The sequence below is a fragment of the Dromaius novaehollandiae genome, chromosome 2 (genome assembly GCF_036370855.1).
Source record: "Dromaius novaehollandiae isolate bDroNov1 chromosome 2, bDroNov1.hap1, whole genome shotgun sequence".
NCBI lineage: Eukaryota > Metazoa > Chordata > Aves > Casuariiformes > Dromaiidae > Dromaius > Dromaius novaehollandiae.
Genome location: NC_088099.1, coordinates 23,241,731 through 23,262,732, shown reverse-complemented (window position 1 = coordinate 23,262,732; position 21,002 = coordinate 23,241,731). Strand labels below are relative to the sequence as shown.

General features: G+C 43.1%; 1 protein-coding gene across 2 annotated transcripts in view; it reads right to left on the bottom strand.

The window, feature by feature from the left end:
• ST8SIA6 (ST8 alpha-N-acetyl-neuraminide alpha-2,8-sialyltransferase 6) overlaps nucleotides 1–9,327 on the bottom strand; it is a 47,091-nt gene extending 37,764 nt beyond the window's left edge. The window contains exons 1-2 of one of the 2 annotated variants that reach the window (XM_026098729.2): nucleotides 9,263–9,327; nucleotides 8,671–8,766 (exon numbers count right to left, since the gene is read on the bottom strand). In XM_026098729.2, the coding sequence (XP_025954514.1) occupies nucleotides 8,671–8,720 (50 nt within the window). In that variant the 5' untranslated portion in view covers nucleotides 8,721–8,766; nucleotides 9,263–9,327. Of the gene's footprint in view, nucleotides 1–8,670; nucleotides 8,767–9,037; nucleotides 9,204–9,262 lie in introns of those variants that run through there. The other variant, XM_026098728.2, reaches the window with a different exon arrangement.
• Nucleotides 9,328–21,002: the final 11,675 nt, after the last annotated feature.

Below are 21,002 nucleotides of genomic sequence, written 5' to 3'. Positions count from 1 at the left end.
TAAAACACTTATTATAAGAGTATTTTAGCAGATATAATTTTCTAAAGTTTTTGATGAAATGCAATATTCAGAGCCAATCTAAAATGTAGAGGAAATATGAAACACAGCAGGTGAAGCAGAGCTTTATTCTTGAACCTTAGTTCAAGCAACAACATGGGAGGGAGTATTAAGCTCAAGCCACTAAGCTAGTAATTTGAGCTTAATACTACTTCCCTTGTTTATTCTTTATTACACAGTGAGAATAAATATTTGTAAAGGGAACCAAGGCAAGTGCCAGACAATGATCTTTAATTCCTGTTGTCTTATTTTCACCAAATTCTTGTGTGGTGCACTTGCTCTAGCAGTCCTGGTAAAAGATGGAACTGTAAATTAGTAAATAACTGGGATACCAAGGTCTTATTCCATTTGCTACTTAGGGTCCCTGAAGCCTATCTACCCAAAGCAGAATTAGAGATATAGAAGACATAGACATTCATTCCTGGGTGTGAGCTGCAGCAGTGAACAGGCCCCGTGCCGTTCTCAGGACACAAAAGCCAAGCCAGCTCTGTGCAGAGGCACTCCTACTCTAAAGACTTCGGGTCTTCATCCTTTGTATATGATGCAGAAGTACCTACTTTGCTCCTGCATCAGCGTTACCATTCCTTTTACTAACAAGGACCAAAATTACATTGGCTTCACTTCCTAAAACATCAAGACCACTTTTCAAGGAGATTTCTAACAAGCTGATTCTGCAGCTCTTATTCGGGCAAGATGCCATTTCCAGTCATAAATAATTCAAATGGGAAGAAGTCTGATTAAAGAAGAAAGAGCAAAATAAATGCTAGTTTATTTTGGTACTAAACTGACTGGCATTTTTATAGCTATGATAGGGGGAGAAAAAGAATAAAGGGCCTTTCTCTCTCTTTCCATTGCCCATAAATTTCCCACAGAAACAGGCTCTCCATAGGAGCAATTCACCCAGGCAGTGGATTGTGAAGGAGAGATCAGCTCTTCCCCTCTTCCCACCATCAGGAACATCTTCCTCGCATACACCTAGTGCCCCTAAGCGAGCACCTGCCTGCTGCCATCTGCAGATCCCTTGCTGAGGGCAATGATAAGATGACACAACATAAACCTTGGTTCTTTCAGTTTGCAGTGTCTTTAGCAGATAGTAACAGCTGGCACCACATGCCAAGAGCTCCACTGCCCATTTTGGACACAGCTTCTTACCTAATTCTTTTCCCGAGTGACAGAAGGCTCTCCAAGCACACAGTTCAGGGGATCAAACGCACAACTCAGCACGTTACATTTTAAGAGGCAGCAAATATTCTGCATACAAAGTTTACGTACACAGGTTCACTGTAGCTTGGTCTGAATGGTTCCACATATACCGAAGTACCAACCGGGACAAGCTCTTTTCATAAAAGGAACCAGTACCTGCTCCCAAACAAATCTAGTTAGCACTGACTCATGTTTCCCCTCTCTGCTTCTTTAACTCAGTAAGCTGAAAATGATCCTTCTTCTGCAGCTGCAGCTTAAAGCAGGAGAAATGGCTACAGGCTAAGCTTAGCTGTATAAACATTACCTTAAAAAAAAAAAAAAAAAGAAGAAGAGAGAGAGAGAGAGAGAGAGAGAGAGAGAGAGAGAGAGAGAGAGAGAACTATCAATATCATAAGCCAAGTGCATGTTCCTGCTGCAAATGGTCTTTCCTTACAACTAAAATCAAGACACCAGATGCCTGTTTGAAGTCTGCTCAAAGCGGCCCGAGCACTTCTGAACCCCAGCTGGCTAGAGGAGAATTGGTGCAACACAAGCAGCCTGCCAGGAGGACCGAGTTGGAAGCTGGCTTTCAGGTTTGGGCAGATCTCTGCTCTGTGCATTTGCAGGCATCATCTGAGAACTAACACGCTTTCACAAGGAGGATTCAGCTCTATGCAGAGAAACACCATAAGGTTTGCACAGCTTCCTATTAATTTATGTCCTGACATCAGTGGAGGCAGTGAACAAAATTCTCTCAAACAAATATAAGCTTTATTCAAGAGACCTTTAGCCTTTTTATATTCACAGAGCTGAAACTAGCTGAAGGAAATTGCTTTGTTTTTAATACATAGTTGTTTTTAATCCACATAATTCTATTTCAAGACTTGAAAAATTCAAAAAGGAAGAAGTTGGATAAAGAAGAATGAGCAAAATAAATCCCAGTTCAGTTTTGTCATTAAATCCTGACTATCACTTTTATAGCCATGAAAAGGGGGGCAGGGGAAGGAATAAGGAGTCTTTTTGCCCTTTCTATGACCCATATAGATTGTTTGAAATGACAAAAATGCAGGGAAAACCAGACATGATTCTTAATCCAAATTCTTTCTCCATATAATATAAACTCATAGGCCATCAGCAAAACACTTCTTCTGTGTTTTTTTCAGATAAAATTTACTCAAAGCTCTTTATGTGGTACAAAAAAATACACAAATAACACAATTTATGTTTAAGACATGCAAAACAAGGACTTATTTTAGTAAAGGTTAAATTTCTGAATTTCCTTTGGCCCTGTCAAAGCAGCCTCTGCTTCATATGAGTGGAAGATTTCTACATTCAGATAAAAAAGGGTATGCAATGGGCATTTCAGGCTTCTGCTGCTTTATTCATTGCAGAGTTGTGCACAGATCCAACTCTGATAGATTTCTGACCACTTCAAACAGTCACAGTAGGCAACATTTAGCACTAAATGAGTTTATCTGGCCTAGTGGATGACATCTTTGCTCAATATTTAGAACTGCACTAAACAAACACTTCCAATGAAATCAGATAACATGCCTAACTATGCATATATCAGGCTACATTCACTTAATCTTGCAAACTTTTAAGCTAGATGAGAAGTTGAAGTGGAAATCATGTTGTATCTTGTTGGTTTGAACTCAAACTTGATGAAACATTTTTCTATGATCCCTTTAGAGTTGAAGATGTTCTCAAAAACATCCTTACTGGCCAAAATCTAAAAGAGTTTTTAACATGTACAAACAGCTTGAGGACCACATCCTAACTATGATAGTTTTAGGAACTAACAGCACCATCTGCACTTGAACTAACAGATCCGTACTGAAAGATCATGTGCCCTGTTTATCAGCATTTTAGTCTTTGTCTTGCCCACAAGAAGACGGACAACAACAGCTCCTTAAACAGTAAAATCTTTAAGACATGGATTCTACAGACTATGGACAGGGTTAACAGTTACCAAGAAAGCATGGAGGAGCACTGGAACGGGGAGGGACAGAAGAAGGAAGCCCTTTAAAAACAACAGCAAACTCAAACTAAAAAAAGTGATCAGAGTAGAAAAAAGGATGAATGTAAAAGGGATGAAAAAGTGATGGTTGGTAGGGAAAAAAATAGATGAAAAAAGGAAATACAGTACAGTGAATTATACTGCAACAAAGATACCTCCAGAACTGGAAAGTCAACACCTCCCTTAATGGCCTGAAAGGTCTCCCTTCAGAAGGGCTCCCGCAAAAACAGCTGGAAACAGCTGAAAGTATGTGGAGCAAGTTTTTCAAAAGAGCTCAGAACTGGACTGCTTAGCAACTCTGAAAGCAACAAGAATTTTACCCCTAATTTCAAATGGAATTAAGCCCATGCTTAACATTATAGGAAAATCCCACTGATCACCTTTATCCACCCCCTGCCCAGCAGAACTAGTTGTTGCCTTTTTTTTTTTTTTTTTACATCTTCTTATTTTTGTCTTCCTGAATCAGCACAAAACCTCTGAACTCTGTTCCAGCTGAGCATCTACAGTTAGACAAGACAACTTTTGCACGCTAAACTTCAATCCCGTTTATATCCTTCTACTAGATTTGGCACTGAACAATACTATCCAGACTGTGAATACCTTCTGTCTTAACTTTTTCTTTGAGAAACTCATTTGTTTTTGAGCCTCATACTGTATTAGTTGAATACTAGAGTTATTAAAAATCTGTAATCCATACTTCTCTAGGAAGAGCGGTCTTAACTGCTACCTTTGACACCACTTTAAATGAATCAGACAAGAATATATTGATATTTTCAAGGTTCCCAACACTTTGACTAATAAGCTAAATGCTTGGTGAAATGAGCTATGAAAATGGTTTTATCAAACAATACGAGCAAGAACTTGTCTTGTAACTTTAATCATAGTCACTGTGAAAGATAGTAATCCTACTATCCTTGTTCAAGTTCCCATGGAAGTTTTGCTTATCTAAGGAATGCTAAACTAGGTGTTCAAAATGCAGCTTGTTTTAAAATTATTTGGTAGTCCTTCTGGTATATTCAGAGTTATACATAACATCAGATACTTTTTATTTATAAAATCCATAAATCAGGTGACATATAATATGGCAAGCAATATTCCAAGTCTTATGGTGGGTAAAGTGAAAAGAATATAATAAGGTACTTGCATTGAAGTGATGTTACAGTAGTACCTGATAGGCAGAATGACAGAGCAGTTTCACTTGGACCAAGTAAACAGAAAGTAGCTGGGAAACCTTTCACTCCTGTCAGAACATAAATGTGTCCTGGCAGCAGCTTTCAACTGAACACCTATTCATTTAGGCATAACTAATACATGAGGCATGCGCTAGAAACGCGCTCCTAGAATGTGTCTGCATGCATCACTGGGGAATGAAGGGAAAAGATACTAAGACAGCAGTAAAATTAGTGAAGTGGCCACCAGTGCTGACTAATCTAAACTGTAGCAAATTATCTGTGCAATATACTAAGCTACTCTTCATAATCTTGGTAATAGCCTATCTCTTCTGCCCCTTCTGCCTGCCAGAATGCAATATTTTGACAGTAGGCAGAATGCACAGGTCTCTGTAGCATAGTTAATTAAGTATAGTTCTTTATTCCCTAGGCCTACATAAAGATCTGCTGCTGAGAGAGAAATTGGAGAAACCAAAACTGTGAAACATTGTATTAATTTAACTTGTTTACTCATAGCTCCTCAATCACTTCCTCCCACTGTTCAATTACCCCAACAATCTCTGTGCTGTGCATGTCTTGAATCAGTGCAGACAGAGTAAGTTAGGAGACTAGTAAGTGGAGGTCTTAAATTGACGACACAAACAGAATAACAGAATAGTGGCGGTCAGTTCTTCAGGAGACTGCTGCCTTGTTATTACTTGTATAACTCTGTACTTACAGTGTATATATATTGTGCTCGAGAAAACTATTTTCATCTTCGTGGTAGGAGTTCATTTTCTTTATCTGCCATGCATTCCTGGGCAGTACAAAAGGAGCTAAAGTTTCTGCCCAGGCTTAACATAGCACACTCTGGGCCTCATGACAGAGGAAAGACTACCCAAATACTCTTCTGACTGCCACCGTCCTCTAATGAGCACAGCAGCACTGAGCCCTCTGTTCTGCTATTAATGCTGTGATTACACAGACACATATGCTGGCACAGACACTGGTGGGGAGGGAGGACCTAGGGTCTCAAGGTGGGGCAAGGACAGGACTGCTCTTTCAGCTGCGTTGTTGGCTTATGCCAGTTTAAACTGTACTTGCCGTTACAGCTTAAAACACAAGAGTACTGTATGACATATGGAGATGAGGATTCAATGGAGAGCAATGGTATCACAGTGTAAATGATGCTGGTCAGATGAATAAATTAAGTGAATACCAGAGAAATCTTACTAACAACAGTCTTGTTAGCAAGAAACCTTATTAATGGACATATTACACTGTGAAATAAACCCAAGACAAAAAGCTGGAAGTCATACTAAAGAGGCAGCCATGTTGTTTGAGATTTCTAAAATTTAACAAGGAGAAGCACTAAGAAATGTCCTGTAATGAACAAACTGCATCTTCAAGGTTATTGACTAAGACACAGGTCTTCAGAGAACTTTAGGTGCCTAGTCACCATCTAATTATGGCTGTGCACAATAGCTGCCTAAATATCTATGACAGTCTGAACCAATCTCCTACCCGCATAAGTTTCATCCTTTTAAAAGAATTACTCAAAGTAAAAGAACAGATTAGCCTTTAATATTGAGAGGCAACAGAATAACAGGACCTTAGAGATTCTTCAAGAGATGTAGTATGGAGAAGCATCTAACAGGCCAGGAAAACACGGTAAGAGGAAAGATTAGCTTGTGATTCTGAAGATTGTCTAGGCTACTAATTCTGACTGGAGTTCAGAAAGAGAAGTGCATATGGCAAGAAACTGCAGGGGGGTTTTGATTTTTTTTTTCCTCCCTTTCTTGGATCCTCCCATCAAAGTCAGTAGGAAAATCTTGGCTTGCCAGAGAAGTGTGTCAAACTGATGAAGAGACCTCAGAGTCTAACTTAACACCCATGCACACATTCTTGCCCTTATGCAGAAAGGGACGCTGCTGTCAGCAACATAGCCACGCTAGTCAAACTCTCAGTGTACATCAAGAGAACAACACTTCAGCAAGTCTGCACCACTAGACTGTTCTTAATTTTATTCATCAACATGCTAACATGCTGGATCTGATTCATAAATTCACTACCCCTATACAACCTATTCCAACTAAGGCCTCTTCTGTCCTTTTGCTATACTTAAGGATTATGCAGTAAAACCCCAATGAAAACTGAAATCTACTCCCTATTGCCCAGATCATCCATCTCCATCACTGAGGGATTGGTCTGAACCTCCTGAATTGGTCCAGATGCTCTCTGGATCAAATCCCTCCAGCATGGCCCTCAGCCAGGCCCAGTCCAGCTGCTGTCTGGATCAAATCCCTCTAGCATGGCTCCATGCCCAGTCCAGCTGCTCTCTGGTTTAAGTTGCAGCTCCTGGTCAATCCAGCAGCTCTCTTTCCTTCCTCATATACCAAACATGCACCATAAACTCCCATCAGGGCAGCTTACTGAGCACAGTCACTCAGGTAAGAAAGACAACATCTCCTCTTGGATTCAGCCAACAAACCACCTCTCCAAAGTTTAGGTTATAGGAGCTGGAGTGAAACGAAACCTTTTTGGAGGAATAATTTATTTGTTACACTTCTGCAGTCACTTAGCCACTAACAATTTCAGGTTGATGAAAAATAGTTCCAAATTGGTGCCAAAATCCTCAAAGTAGTTTAAAACACGTATCTGAAATTTCGTGCTCACTTGCCTTAGAGAGATTAAAGACTGACCAATACATGCCATGGATTTTCAACCCTCTTCAGTACATCTTGTTTCCTCTTTCTTTGCTCCAGTTGTAATTGTGCTAATAGTAGCTGGGAAGTGACTAGACTCCTGTTCTCTGAAGTGCTCTCTGCCAGCATTTCTAGTCAATTTGACTCCACGGTTTAGCGCACACTGCTGAGCGGCAGGAGACTGCAGCCCAGAAACCAGCAGGAAAAAGGAAGAGTATGAGAAGACGGGGTGTGGGGGAGAACCAGAAACATAACACAAAACAGTTGAAAGGAGAATGGCGTGACAGCTACAAAAAACAAAGCAGAACAGAGTACCTACTGCAAAACCACTAAACTGTAAGAAGTGGAAAAAGAAGGAAAAAAGCAGAAAAGTAAAAAATGAACAATGGAGAGTGAAGCAAGTTAGAAGAACATAACAGCAGTTAGAAGAAAGCCTGCAAATGCTACCATTCCTTTTGTTTCAATCTAATTTTGAAAGATGTTATAAACTTATGACAAATACAAATCCTAAATTCTGAGGCAGGGAGCACAAGGGTCTCCCATGGAAAAGCATAAGAAACCTACTGTAGGGATACTTTACAATGGCTATTAGTACTATTGTCACTTGTATTCACTCAGGAAAAGCCTGTGTTGTTTCAGCCTCAGATTTCAGGCAGATTGGGTGAATTATTGCCCTCCGTGAGGCCCATTGGCATGGTCATCATTGACTTCAATACAGCCAGTACATCACAGTTCCAGTTAAAGAAATTCTAATTTTTTTGGTATGTTTTTGACTATAATATTTATTAACACATACTAGTCATTGGAGCTGCAATGTTAATGAGGCCATATAAAGTCAAACAGAATAGCAAAAGTATTTCTTAAATTCTAGTACCTCCTGTGCGGATAACACCCCCTCTGCACTATGGTGTGAGGAGTCTGAAGAGCATCAAAGCAGAATTGTTAACATCAAAGTCTGCACATAAGACACAACTTGTTTCACAACTAGTTTTGCCAACAATTTCTATATTAAACTTCACGGTATAAAATAGGCTATAAGGCAAAGATCTACAGTGTAAAAGAGCAAGGCATGGGGTCAAACAAAAGGGCTCCCAAGGAATAAGATGCTAAATAACACGTAAAAGGCTTCAAACATCTGGCCTTAAACCTAAATATATTAAGGGAGAAATCTGTATTTTTAACTAAATACGTGTTATAAAAATGGTAGCATCACCCAGCCCCAGACCCACCTTCCTGGAAAAGAGAACAAAAGATACCTGGAAGGTGTTATTCAGCACTTTTTGCAACATATATTAACAAAACTACTACAAGCAACATTTTGTTGGGCACAAGACCAACCGCAGGGTGACAGCTGTCACTGCAAAGGCCTACTAGCAAATACATTTTTTACAACTAGTGAAAAGTGAATTTTCCTTTTCTCAGTCTAATAAGTTTGCACTTCGACTGTCAAAAAAGAAAAAAAAAGAGAGAGAGCTGGGACTAAGGCAAATTTTTGCTTCTGTAGACCCTTCACGATAAAAACAAGGCTAGCACTAAGCAAACCACGAAGTGCCTGTACCTGTTCTCGGGCAGCGGCAGAGACGGCAGGGCAGCCCTGAGCGCTCGCATCGCTCTCGGGGTGACCGCGGCTGCTCCGGCATCCTCCTCCCAGCTCCTGGCAGGCGACACGGGAAAACAAAGTTGTCAGAGGCGGTGATTAACCACCACCGCACGTGAGCAGCTCCGGCTCCTTCCCCAGGAATCACTCCTTCCCCGCGAAGCCCCCGGGCGAAAACCGAGCCGGAAAACAACAGCAAAAATCACAGCGCCCGGGCGGCGGCTCCGGAGGCACCACGTCCCGCCCCGGTCCCCGCCGCCGCCGCCCGGGCTCCCCGCGGCGCGGCCCCGCCGCCCCCAGGGCGCAGGGCGGGCGAGGCCGGCCCTACCTGGCGCGGAGGGACTCCTCGCCCCCCGGCCGCAGCAGGCAGCCGCCCAGCAGCAGGCAGCCCAGCGCCGCGACCAAGCCGATGACAGCCCGCATGGTGCGCTCGGCAGCGGCACCCGCGGCGGCTACGGCCGCCCCATAGTATTTAAGGGAGGCTGCGGGGAGGGAAGGGGGGGTGGGGGCGGTGGCCATGGCAGCCACAGGGTCTCTCCGCCCCGCCCCTCACCCGCTCCGATGGCTGTAGCCCTGCGCCGAACGCCGACGCCATCAGCTTCCCCCGCCGGCCGAGGGCCGTTATCTCGGCCTGGCCGGGCGCGGCCGCGCTGAGGGGCCGGGCCGGGAGCAGGGAGCAGGCAGGGCTCCCGCCAAACTTTCCCCTCGGGCGGGCGGCGCGGCAGGTGCTCGGGGCGCTGGCGGCCATGTCGCGGGGGGAGGAGGGGGGTTCCCGCTGTGTTTTTCCCGCTCCCGCTCGGGGGCGGCGGTGCGCGGCATGGCGGCGCCGTGCTGTGAGGGGAGTTGGCCCGCGGGGCCGGGGCGGGCCAGGTCGGGCGGGGCGGCTTGGCGAAGTGGCCGCGGCGTGAGGGCCAGGACCGTGGCAGCCTCTGCTGATAGATTTTGTTTCAGTAACATGTCCGACTGGAAGGTTCTTGTGTGATGCCAGGGATTAAAATGCGATCGAAACTTTAACTGAGGGGGCAAAGAGAGGGACCCGCGTTCGGAGATCAGTAGGCGGCAAGCTCAGGTAGCAGGGAGCGTGGCACGATACAGCGCCGGGGTAAGGCGAGTTAAACGTGGAGAAGTTACACAGTAAGGAGCCAGGGCAGAAATACAGGCGAGACCACAGGGAGACGCCTGGCTGGTTGTCCCTTATCGCAGTGACTGGTAAATTGAGGTCGCTGCTCCTTTAGTATTTTTTCATCTGGTTTTTAAATTCATTCATTCATTACATTCAGCCTGCTTTCTTAAATGCGTTTGGTATGGTTTTGGTAAATAAAGGTTTGCATAACGAATGTGCGTGTTTTTCTTAATGAGGTTCTTTTCCCTAGTGGTGGTTTCACAAGGCCGAGCATTGCTACGAGAAGCCTTACGGTATGTCAAGGCTCCATTGTTTGGCTCTTCATTAAGAGAGTGGTAACGTGCTATGAGTGCAGGCAGCCCTTCAGGTACAAGCAGACTGACATCTTACTGTTTCGTTCAAATTCTTCCATATCCTTTCTTTTTTCTCTATCTATAAGCATTCCCCTGAGCATCTGCATTACTCCTCTCACTGTGCTCTGAAACAGTGGTTTGAAAGCCTCAAAAACAAGAACTCTATTTATTGTAGCTATAAAAATGAATTAATGAGGGACTCAGTTATGTGACTGAGAAATGACTAGATACTACAACAACAGGCAGGATGCCTCTGATCCATCAGAGGAACTGTGCAGCACCAGCTGTGGTGCTGCAAAGGGAACACGCAATATGCCTGGAAATACCAAATTATCTTTCGGGGCATTTGTCAGGGCAGCAGTGAGAGGAACCACGACTTGCTAGCTCGGGTGCTGGTGCGAGCGCGTTAGGGAGCCGGGGTGGGCAGCCGCGGCGGAGGCAGCAGGTGTGGTGTGGTGCGGGCTCAGTGCGCAGCCCCTCAGTGAGCACAGCTTCATCCTCCTGGCTTTGAAATACTTGGTCAGAGCAGAGAAACAAAAAACGGTGTTAAGGCTTCTCAAGTCCTGAAGAGGCTTGCTATTTTGAGATTGTCATAAATCATGAACTTCCTCAACAAATTACATTTTGCAAAAATTTTACTGCAGCTTCAGGCCTGTCCTACAAACCCAGTTGACATTATGTATGAACATGCAGGGGGCCAACAGTTAAGCTTTTCAAGGTAAATATGTGTTCACTTGTTAGCAGATGTTAGAAACTTCAGCCCCCCAGTTTCCTCAGGAAAACTTCAGAAAAACCTCAGGAAAAAAAAGCAGATTCCTATTTATGTTAATGGCTATTATCAAACTGTTTCATAATATCCATAAAAGGCTGTGTAAAACACAGAATAAATCAGTCATTTTAGAAAGCCTAAAAGTATTCTGTACCAGCTGTGAATGAAAGAAGACTAAGAATTACAGTCCAGAAAATATTTCTGTTTTCTTTCTCGCTATTATTTCCTTCCTCTATACAATTTTCCCAGGGGTTCTGCAGTATTGCTGTCAGCTAATCCATGAGAAATTAAGTGATGTCAGTGAGGACATTGTATTTCAAGCATGACTTCTGATGCCAACACCAGTCTACAATATCAACGGATTTTTTTTCCCCAGATCAAAAGGTTAATCTTTGCGTCATGTTAAAATTCCTGCAAAGAAAAAGGGAAGATTATAAATGGTGTCTGTATAAATGAGACTTGGCACTTAGCGCTTGATGTTCACAAACAACTTTACAAACATTTATTGATTGATTGTCACAATACCTCTAGGTGTTATCAGCCTTAATTTACTGACACAGCTGCTTACTGCAGAGGTTAAGTGACCTAACTAAAAGGCGAGATGGGAATCAATGGTAAATCAGGATTACAATTGAGGAACCCTGGATTTCAAGCCCAGGTTTGTCTCTTGCATCATGTTGCCACATCTGTAGTGATGGTGTCAGGTAACCTAAGGTCAATAACAAGGGCACAGGTGCCAAAGATGCCACACAGGAGGAGACCAGATAGCATACGCCAGGACTGCCACCCACAGGACAGCCGGAAGCTGCCACGTCTTGGCAGCGGCATTGGTGAGTAGCAGCATCTCCCAGCTTCTGGTTCCCATTAGTTCCTTGAGTCAGCAGGAACTGATAATCTGCCTTGCACAGAAAGAAGATATCACTAATCAGCCAAGTGGTGTCACGATGCCTTTGCCACTGAGTTCCTGCATCTCTAGTTGCTAATTTGGAAAAGTAAAGTACCACCTTGGTATCATCCTTGAATGGCTGCTGCCCGCAGGTTGACAGGATTGCATCTCCAAAGAGGTCTTGGAGTGGTGCCTGTAGGGCTGCCTAGTCATATGATGCTAGTTTAGCCACCTTATTTCCAGCAGCTAAATCATATTAAGAAGCAATTAAAGTTCATTAAATACTTTCCTAATCCTGCTTTCTCATCTAAGCAATGGCTGTCACAGGGATATTAGCTATTGCAAATAGGAGGGAGATGACTGGTACAATTAGGAAGAAGGCAAAGGTACTAAAGAGATTCTGTGAGGCTGGAGTCCCACATACCAGAAAAGTGTAAGAGTCCCCAGAGTGAGGTGTAGCTGTCAGACTAGTATTTGGGTATGCCCAGTGTAGTCATCAATGTAAGTGAATGGTTTTATCAAAAAAAAAAAAAAAAAAAAAAAACAACCCTCAAAAACATATATTTCAAACTGGGAAAAAGTCATTGTTTGATTGTTTCACAGCCCCAGTTTTGAGATGTTTGTCAAGTACACCAGTGATGGCTCATTCTGTAAGGCACGGGCCACTCTCTACAGAAAGTCAAGATGAGAAGAATTGGGGCACATGGACAAACTTTGAAGATGTTCAGCATCTTATAAGATGTCATATTTAGCGTAGGACTTGTCTCTTGTGCACAAAATGAGTATGGTTTTCACTGTTGTAAACTGGCTATGGTATTTATGTGCCAGGGTAATGTATTGCATCTGCTTCACCAAATTCCTCTATTCAGTTTAACTGGGTAACCATCTTTTCCCCTTTAGCAATATTGATCCTGCCCCATGGCAGAAAAACCTTCATTGCCTAAAATGTACCTTTTAGCATAAGCCAACTTTAGGCCAGGAATTGTACTGAAACTCAAGACTTTCATCCAATTAAGGGCACTGCAGGCCTTGAAATGCTCATGATCGCACTGCAACCTAATGCGTATGCTTTTCCTGAGCAAGCAATGGCAGAACAGGAGCTTAATTCTAATGAGGTATAAAGGAGGATTTTAATGCAGGAACCCCCATGACTTACAGGTTATTAACCTAGAGGCAGAGATTTTTCTCCATGCTCTCTGCTTCCTAAATGCTCTGGCTGTGACTTCTTAACATGACACCATAGAAAAGGCTGTATTGGGTCAGACTAGAAGAATATGTTCCTCAGGCAGTGCCTCCTGGCAGATCCCTAGGAAAGAAGCATGCAGTGATCATTCCCCAGGATCCTTTCTCAGCTTCCAGCAACCAGCAGCTCAGGGACATTTTGAACCAGAGATATCTGTGTGTTTACTAGATTTTTCATCCCTGATTCTGTCTAATTGCTTTTTGAACCCATGTAAACTTTTGGCATCCACAGCAGCTTCTGTCAACGATTTCCATTCAATTTGAAATCCTTCCCATTACGATTATCCCAGGAACAATTTTCTAAGAAAAATTTCTATTGTTGTTTGGAAAGTCTGGTCTCCTATGCTAAAGGACATGAAGCGGTAAGTATTCTTTCATAAAGAATTTTGCTACACATTGTGCAAATCAGCGCTATTGCTAATACAAATTCACAGCATCCATTGCTAGAATTCAGAAAGAGTTATTACAGAGCATACTGTGAATGCAAATTAAAAATAATGCACAACACTCAACCAAATCCTAATGGACCAATGGCACAATGTCAAATACATCAGGAGCAAAGACTTTTAATACTATTATTAAAACCCAAACCAAACAAACAAAGCAAGTAAATCAGGGCTGACAAAATCTGTTCAAGCAACACTTCCTAGGCGTAGATCAGCATGCAGACTGACAGCACGGCTCCCAGAGGTTCTTAAAATGCCTGTGCAGCGAAGGAGGAATATGCCCTCTGGGATGGTGCAAAACACAAGGGTTTTCATCAGGCAGTATGGTCAATGGTTGAAGTAATTACATCAAGCTAAACATTGCTTTCCACCAGTGAGTAGGGAACAATGTGACCAGCTGCTTATCTGTAGAAAAATCCAATTTGGGATCATGTGTTTGTCTAAGTGTGTGCAGAAAATATTTGGCAATGAAAATGAGAGGCCGTGGCAGAGTTCGGGGTGATCCATAGCGACATGACTGAGGGGCTGCTGTGGTCAGTCAGTATCATTTGTGCTTACTGGAAATCAGATCCGCAGTTTAGGAGAATAAAGAAATGTATGATATAAGCAAACAGCTGAGATTACTTGAAAGAATAGAAAAGTGGGATGGCTGTATCAAGGACTTACCTTGGGATGGGAAAATTATCCATTGAGTTTGATCCAAGATAGTGGCCTCACTGCCCATCTCCAAACTGGCTCTTTAGGATTATAGCATACTGAAAAAAAACTAGATCCCTTTTTTGGAGTCGTTCTTACCTTTTTTTTCATTGAAGTTCATATAGAATACAGTAAACAAAAAAATAAGGAAACATGCTGATGTATGGGGATAGATTACTTTATTGGTACTGAAGAAAACAGCAGAAGTAATATAGAGCAGCATAAACTAACAGATTTGTAGGATCTGGAACAAAGATGACAGAACCTCTGTCTTTAAACTGAGCAAAAGCCATTAACCTCATTAAATGGAGTTAAAAATATAACTGCCCAGATTGCAGGCTAAACCAATTTGCTGCATAAGATTGATTCTCCCGTTCTATTCTGCAGTATAAAATGTTGAATACTCCATAGAAACATTATCTGCTGCAAAAGTCAGATTTTCCATTTTCCATTATCACATACTTTTTCAGCCATTTACAAAGTTGCAAAGTGGTTGCTGATAAAGCTGCGGCGCAGGCAAGGCAAGAAAAGCACAAAACGGGTGCAAATGTCTCTGCACTTGCAGCGGCTCGTGCCCAGGGAAGGAGCGCGGGAGCCCACGGTGGGGTGGTGGCCACAGGGCTCCTACCTGTGAGACGCCCACCGAGGTCGCTGGCGGGAGAACCTGCCTCCAGAGCTCCCAGGGCTGTGGGGAAAGGGGGTGGGTTATCATGAGGGTGCTTTTGGGCAGAGGCAACACAGCAAGGTCCCTCAGCTCAGACACGGCTTTAAACGCCTGAGTACTTCTGCTAACCTCAAAGTCTCATACTTCCGGTTAAACACATACCAAAATCCTCTGGCCCCTCAATATGCCTCCACAGTGAGTTGTTTACATATGGTGAGGGGGAACAGCTATGCACGGGAAGGGAAAGGGAAGACAGCAACTCAACTGCAGACCATTCCTCGGAAAGAGAGCGAGCATAGGAAAAAAGCCCGGCAAGAAAGACCCTTAGCATTGGGGCAGCCTTCCTGTTTCAGCAAACTCAGCGAAACTGAGGAAAAAAGAAAAACGACCAGACAATTCTTTTATTTCTCTTTGTCTAGTGACACGTTGAGCCACTTATAAACGCAGACTGAAAACCTTTACCTCCAAACAGAGATAAGTCCAAGCTACTTCAGTAGCCAGGAAGATACACAGCCATTTGGGAAGGTTTATTGTAGACTATAGTCATCCCAAATATTTTCATTATTCACTAGGTGTTATGAAGTAACGAGCATCTCTATCCGGCCTGGGGCCCGGCTGGTGGTGGCGGGAGAGGGACAGGGATGCAGCCAGCGCTGCGCAGCCCTGGCACAGCCCCGCTCCCGCGTCGCGGAGCAAGTGAGAAACCGCAGCCTGTGCCGTAGCCGGGAGTGCAAAAGGGGACAGATGGAGGCTAAGGTGGGGAGCCGAGACTTTTTCTGTCTTCTGGCAAGTCATCAACTGAGTTCAGCTCTCTGTCTCCCTGTCCTCTAAATATGCAGTGCTATGTGCACTACATCCCCACGGTAAGATCCTTTGGTATGTGAATATAATCTCCTCCATCATTCATGCATTAATTAAAAACAACAGTTATTTTAAATGTTACCTTCTCCACTTCAGGAAATATCCTGGTATTTTGTGCCTCAGTGACAGTTCTCGCTGATCATATTACACTCCTGACTCATTTTCATTAGGCTCTGCAAATATACAGTAATTCTCACAAAATCTATGTGCTGGGTAAGCCAGAGTATCTCTTTCCGTTCTCAGATAACCACTTATGTATTTGTCTCCTTCTCAATTACTGTACTTCCAGAGAAAGCACGTTCTGATTTATTATTATCCAATGCTTCCAATGTCCTGGAAGGAGAGAATTAAGGTCTAGCAGAGGGGAAAACCAAATGTAGCTTCACAACAGTGAGTGCCATGTGAACAGAAGGGAGCAATAAATACTCTTACATTCAGCATTATTTTACAGAGCAGGCATTCAGAACCTAGCTCCTAGGTGAGACTTCTGCAGTACATACTCATTTGCTTTTTGGATACCTACTTACAGGTTGAGCAACCTTCTTTTTAACCTTGAGGATTAGAACACCCATAATGCTTATTCAATAAGTTAGTACTTAGTGACTGTGTCGGGTGCCATTAGAAATGCCTCAAAGTTAACTAGCTGAGCTAAAAACACTGAGCTCTGTAAGTGCAGGGCTAACACAACATTTCTGAGTCTTTTTTATTCAACAATCTTGGCATCACCACTAAATCTGAAAAAAATCTCAAAAAGGATCAGTGTATGCAGGGAGAAAACAAAAAGACGAGCAGTAGCAGGGGAGGACAGGAAGGGCCGAGACAGCAAGGGGGTGTTTGGGGGACGCCGGGGCTCCGCACAGTTCGGGTGCTCCCTCTCTGTGGGGACAGGGAAACAGGAGCTGCAAAGGCAGCAGAGTAGGGGAGGGGGGCTGAAGGCCTTTCCATCAGTGGAAAGGCTGATGCTTAAAGTACCCATAATCACATGCTGGGGAGACGCACGTTTGAAATACCCACGTTGTAAATGCTTTGCCTTTAATTCTGTGTTCGTGTACTGCACAAATGTGCATTTGACCAAATAGCTGAACATGTGTAAAAGGCGATTTGAAAGCAAGGAAACATCACTTGAAACATGCAGCTGGAGAAAATTTATTCAGGCTTCCCAGATGTACTCATTCAGCTTGGCTGTGTGGTTAAGAGCAAACCGAGAAACTAACAAGTAAACAGAAAGGGCTTTTATTGATAACTACTGGGTGCGCTCATGAAAAACTGAATTAATCCTGCTGACAGCTGACCAGAGATAACAAAGACAGCAGCAACACTCCCCTGTACTGCCCCAAACCGTTCTCCTCCATCTTCCTCAGTGAGAGAGGCTAATTCAGCCTTTGCACCACTTCTTTCCTCCTGGTGTGACTCATTCTTCAGTAATGTTCATGGTGCAATATTTTCATGAAAAATGTATCTTTTCACCAGGAATGAGACTGAGGCTACAAATTCAGTTCACATAAGGAGGAACTGGAACGGACTCCCTTTTGCAGCCTCAGTGAACCAGGTCATCTGCACTGAATTGTACATTTTCGTCCTGTGCCACTTTAGCTTCTAGCTATGGTTGAATAATGAACGCATAGTGGCAGGTTTCTGAAAGAGTTCTTGTATGGCATATTTGTATGTCGTGTGCTGAGTCCTGCAAGACGGGAAACAGCGGTCATCATGGGGCTCCCAGTGATGCAAGATTTGAAGCAAGATAATCTTTGGAAATTAAAAAACATTAAGTAATTTAAAATTGTGACATACTGATTTCTTTCTTCAGACACCACATTATTTGTAAAGCTGCAACACAGCGCTGTAACTCAATGTTTTGCTCTATAATTATTAGTTTGTAGCCCAATTATAAAAACTCTTTTACCATTTACTAACATCTTACATTTATGGAGCATGCAATTTATCTAGACTTATAAATTAAAGATAATGCGGTAAGTTTTTAATAAACATAAAAACACGTCAGGCTAAACGAATAAAAGAAAATGGGAGTACGGGACTAGCACTCTCAATACGTGGTGAGAAGGTGCTGCCAAGTGTCCTGCAGGAGAGCAGGGGAACCAGCACAATCCTGGGAGCTAGAAGGGGAGGAGCATGGAGAATTTCACTAGTAAGGCACTGGCACAAATCCATGTCCCGGTCGCTAATCAGCTGAGATAGTGGGGCTGATGTGAAATGGCTGATGTGAAATGAATGGTGCTTCTTCAAGCTGCCCACTCGTTTCTCATTTGTTTTTTCTGACTGCAGCGTCTGCACTCCCAGGACAGATTAACGTCGCAGAAGAAGGGACCGAAGCCCCGCTTCGGCTGTAGTGCAGTGCAGTTTTAAGGCTGAGGCCGTGCAGCGTGATGCCCCGGCCGCGGGTGGCCTCCTGTCCCTGCCGCCCAGGAGTGGCGGGCGCAGCCTCGGCGGAGGTGGGAGGCCCCCTGTGCTCGCTGGCGAGGCAGGAGCGGCGTGGCGGGCAAACCTGGCCGTGCCCGGCCCCTGTTCCCTGGAGCTGACAACTCTGTTCAACTGCTTCAAAATAACCGATTAAAAAAAAGAAATTTTATCCCTGGGTGAGACACATGCATCTCTACGCTGGTGATCTAAATGTCAGGGAAAATGTGGTTTGCTTTTTTTCTGGTGTCCCCAGGGCATTCCCTATCCCCTCCGCTCCCACTGCCTTCGAGGGCTGTTGCAGGAAAGGTGGCCGTTGCCCACCGTTGTCTCCCAGCCAGCTGCCGGAGTGGGCAGGGACTGCAGCGCTGCTGACAGCGGTCCTTCGGGGCAGCAACGTCTTCCCCTTAATGTATCTTCTATCTTTTCCAGGTTTTTGTATCTGGAGGTCAGAAATGATTTTTCTTGTAGATTATACTACCTGCTTAATGTCACTGTCTTACTACAACCTAAGAACTGCCATCCATATCCACAGTTCTGCATTCACTGAATGAATACTTGTTGAAGAGACTTGAATTTCTGATCTATTATTTAATCATAATGTTAATGCTCTATAATATTTGGAAACTTGTGTTAGATTCCTGATTCCATATTTAGACACCTATCTGATATTTAAGTATGGAGAACCTTTTCTTAAATTAAATAAGATATTCAAAACCTACTTCCCATTCATATTTTGTTTTTAAATGGCCTATAGATACTGTGTTTTCCTAGGCTGGATAAAATGTAAGGTGAACAAATGATGTACTAAGGAGCTGTTTTTGCCAATTATAGTTTAAAAAAAAACTTGTAAGGATCTGTGCTTTTAAAAGGATGCTTAAATGTTATATATTTCATGTAAAACATCAACCTCATTAGATCATCTAGTTATTTATAAGATATTTTAAAAATAAAGACATAAAAGTCTATACTAGTTAAGCAGCTGGGACACCATGGATGGTGGTGTCACATACAGCCATTTAAAATATGTACATCCACATCTGAATTATTCACCCTTGCTCTGTTTATGTTTAAAGGAATAAGACTCACTTCTGGAGAGAAACTTACCTCATCCAAAAGCAAACACATTTACACATCTCACACTTTGGAAACTTCTACGTAAACAGGATTATTGTTTGAAATAGTTTGTACCTAAGTGGCTAACACTCTTTCTTCAGAGCCACTATGGAATTAAAGCTCCAGAAAAAAGTTAAGGATCACTGTGATCCTTCTGTGACCACATATTTGATATGGTAGGGTACCAAAGTTTGAGCTTTAGATTTACCTGGGCTCCCATGATACTGCATGTCAGATTAAGGGGGTGAAACACTGGACCACAAAGCAGTGAATTACTTAGTTTTAGTAGCCACGGGATTTCAGGTACTGCCATTGTTCCCTGACCAGACAGCAACATGGACCCCCTTTTTTTATCTTTGGCTCAAATGAATCTCCTCACTGACATGAGTTACCCTCACAGTGGGCACTCTGGAACATTCACTCTGCCTGCTTCAATTTTCCTGGAAATTAGAATGGCATTTTTTTCTATTTTTCTTGACTTTTCCTGCAGAAAATGGCTGTCACATTCTTTCCCACATCATCCTCTGCTTTACAGCGAGGGGGGCGGGGGCTTTACAAGCACCTACCATTGGAATCAAAGGGAATTTCACTGTTAAATCCCATAGAGAGCAGAATTACGTTGGTAGTCAGTACTCAGAAAAATCCTACTGCCGTCAGAGTAACTCGTCCCCGATCCGCAAAGTGCTTTGGGATCCTTACATTAGAAGGTATCAGAGTGCAGAGCATTGCTAGGCTAATTGCTTACAGTAGTGATATTAAGAAGGTCACACAGAACGTGCTCGCTTTGGCAGCTTGATTGCAGAAATCCCCTTCTCTTCAAAGTTATTCTTCCCACCATTATCAGGGAGCTGGAAAGCATATTGGGTTTAAATGTTTATTTACATTCATCAGAAAAGATATTTAACGAAAGACTATGTGCTCTTATGTTCCAGAAAGCTGAAAGAGGAGCAAATCAGTGAAATCTCATATTCTATCAGGCTGGACATGCTCCTTCAAGAGAATAAGCTGCCAGAGGTTTTATTGTTCTCAGCCATAAATGTGCAAGGTGATTACAGCCGATAAAGCACCTGAACAGAGCTCACAGACCCAGGCACAAAGAACGTTACAATCTCTAAAGGCCCATGAGTACACACAGCCTGGCCGTGCACAGCAAGGCTTTCCAGCAAGGCACTACAGCCAGAATGTTTTACTGAACAAAGAGAAGCTAAACTCCTTTAAAAAACAGTTGGCAACATTGTAAAAACAAATAAACAAACAAAAAAAACCCCACTGTAAGCTGCAAAATAAATGAAAGAATCACCCTATAATTGCTGGAAACCGTCAATCAAATCAAACCACTGCCAGAAAGCTGTTTCTAAATCCCTTCTGTGAACCTGTTTCAAGTACTTCTCTGTGGTGCATTTGAGCATGCAGTTAAAGAAGCGGAAGTATTAGAAGAATTTCCGTCATGCAAAACATTCAAAGCTATTTTGATTTAGTAAGTTCCTCATTAATACGCAACTTTTATAAGGAAGGAGAACTATTAATTAATTTAGGTTGTGCTATATCACATACCATAACGAGTCTGGCTGCAAGAAGAGTTCGTTCCATGCCTCTCCACGTAATACCTTTTCTCAAAAGGTATTTACTGAGGAGCCCTTTAGTTTGAAATAACAGTTTTCATAAGATTTCTCCAGTGTGCATGCTATTCTTAATTTGAACAAAACAGACATTCTTTGGGAA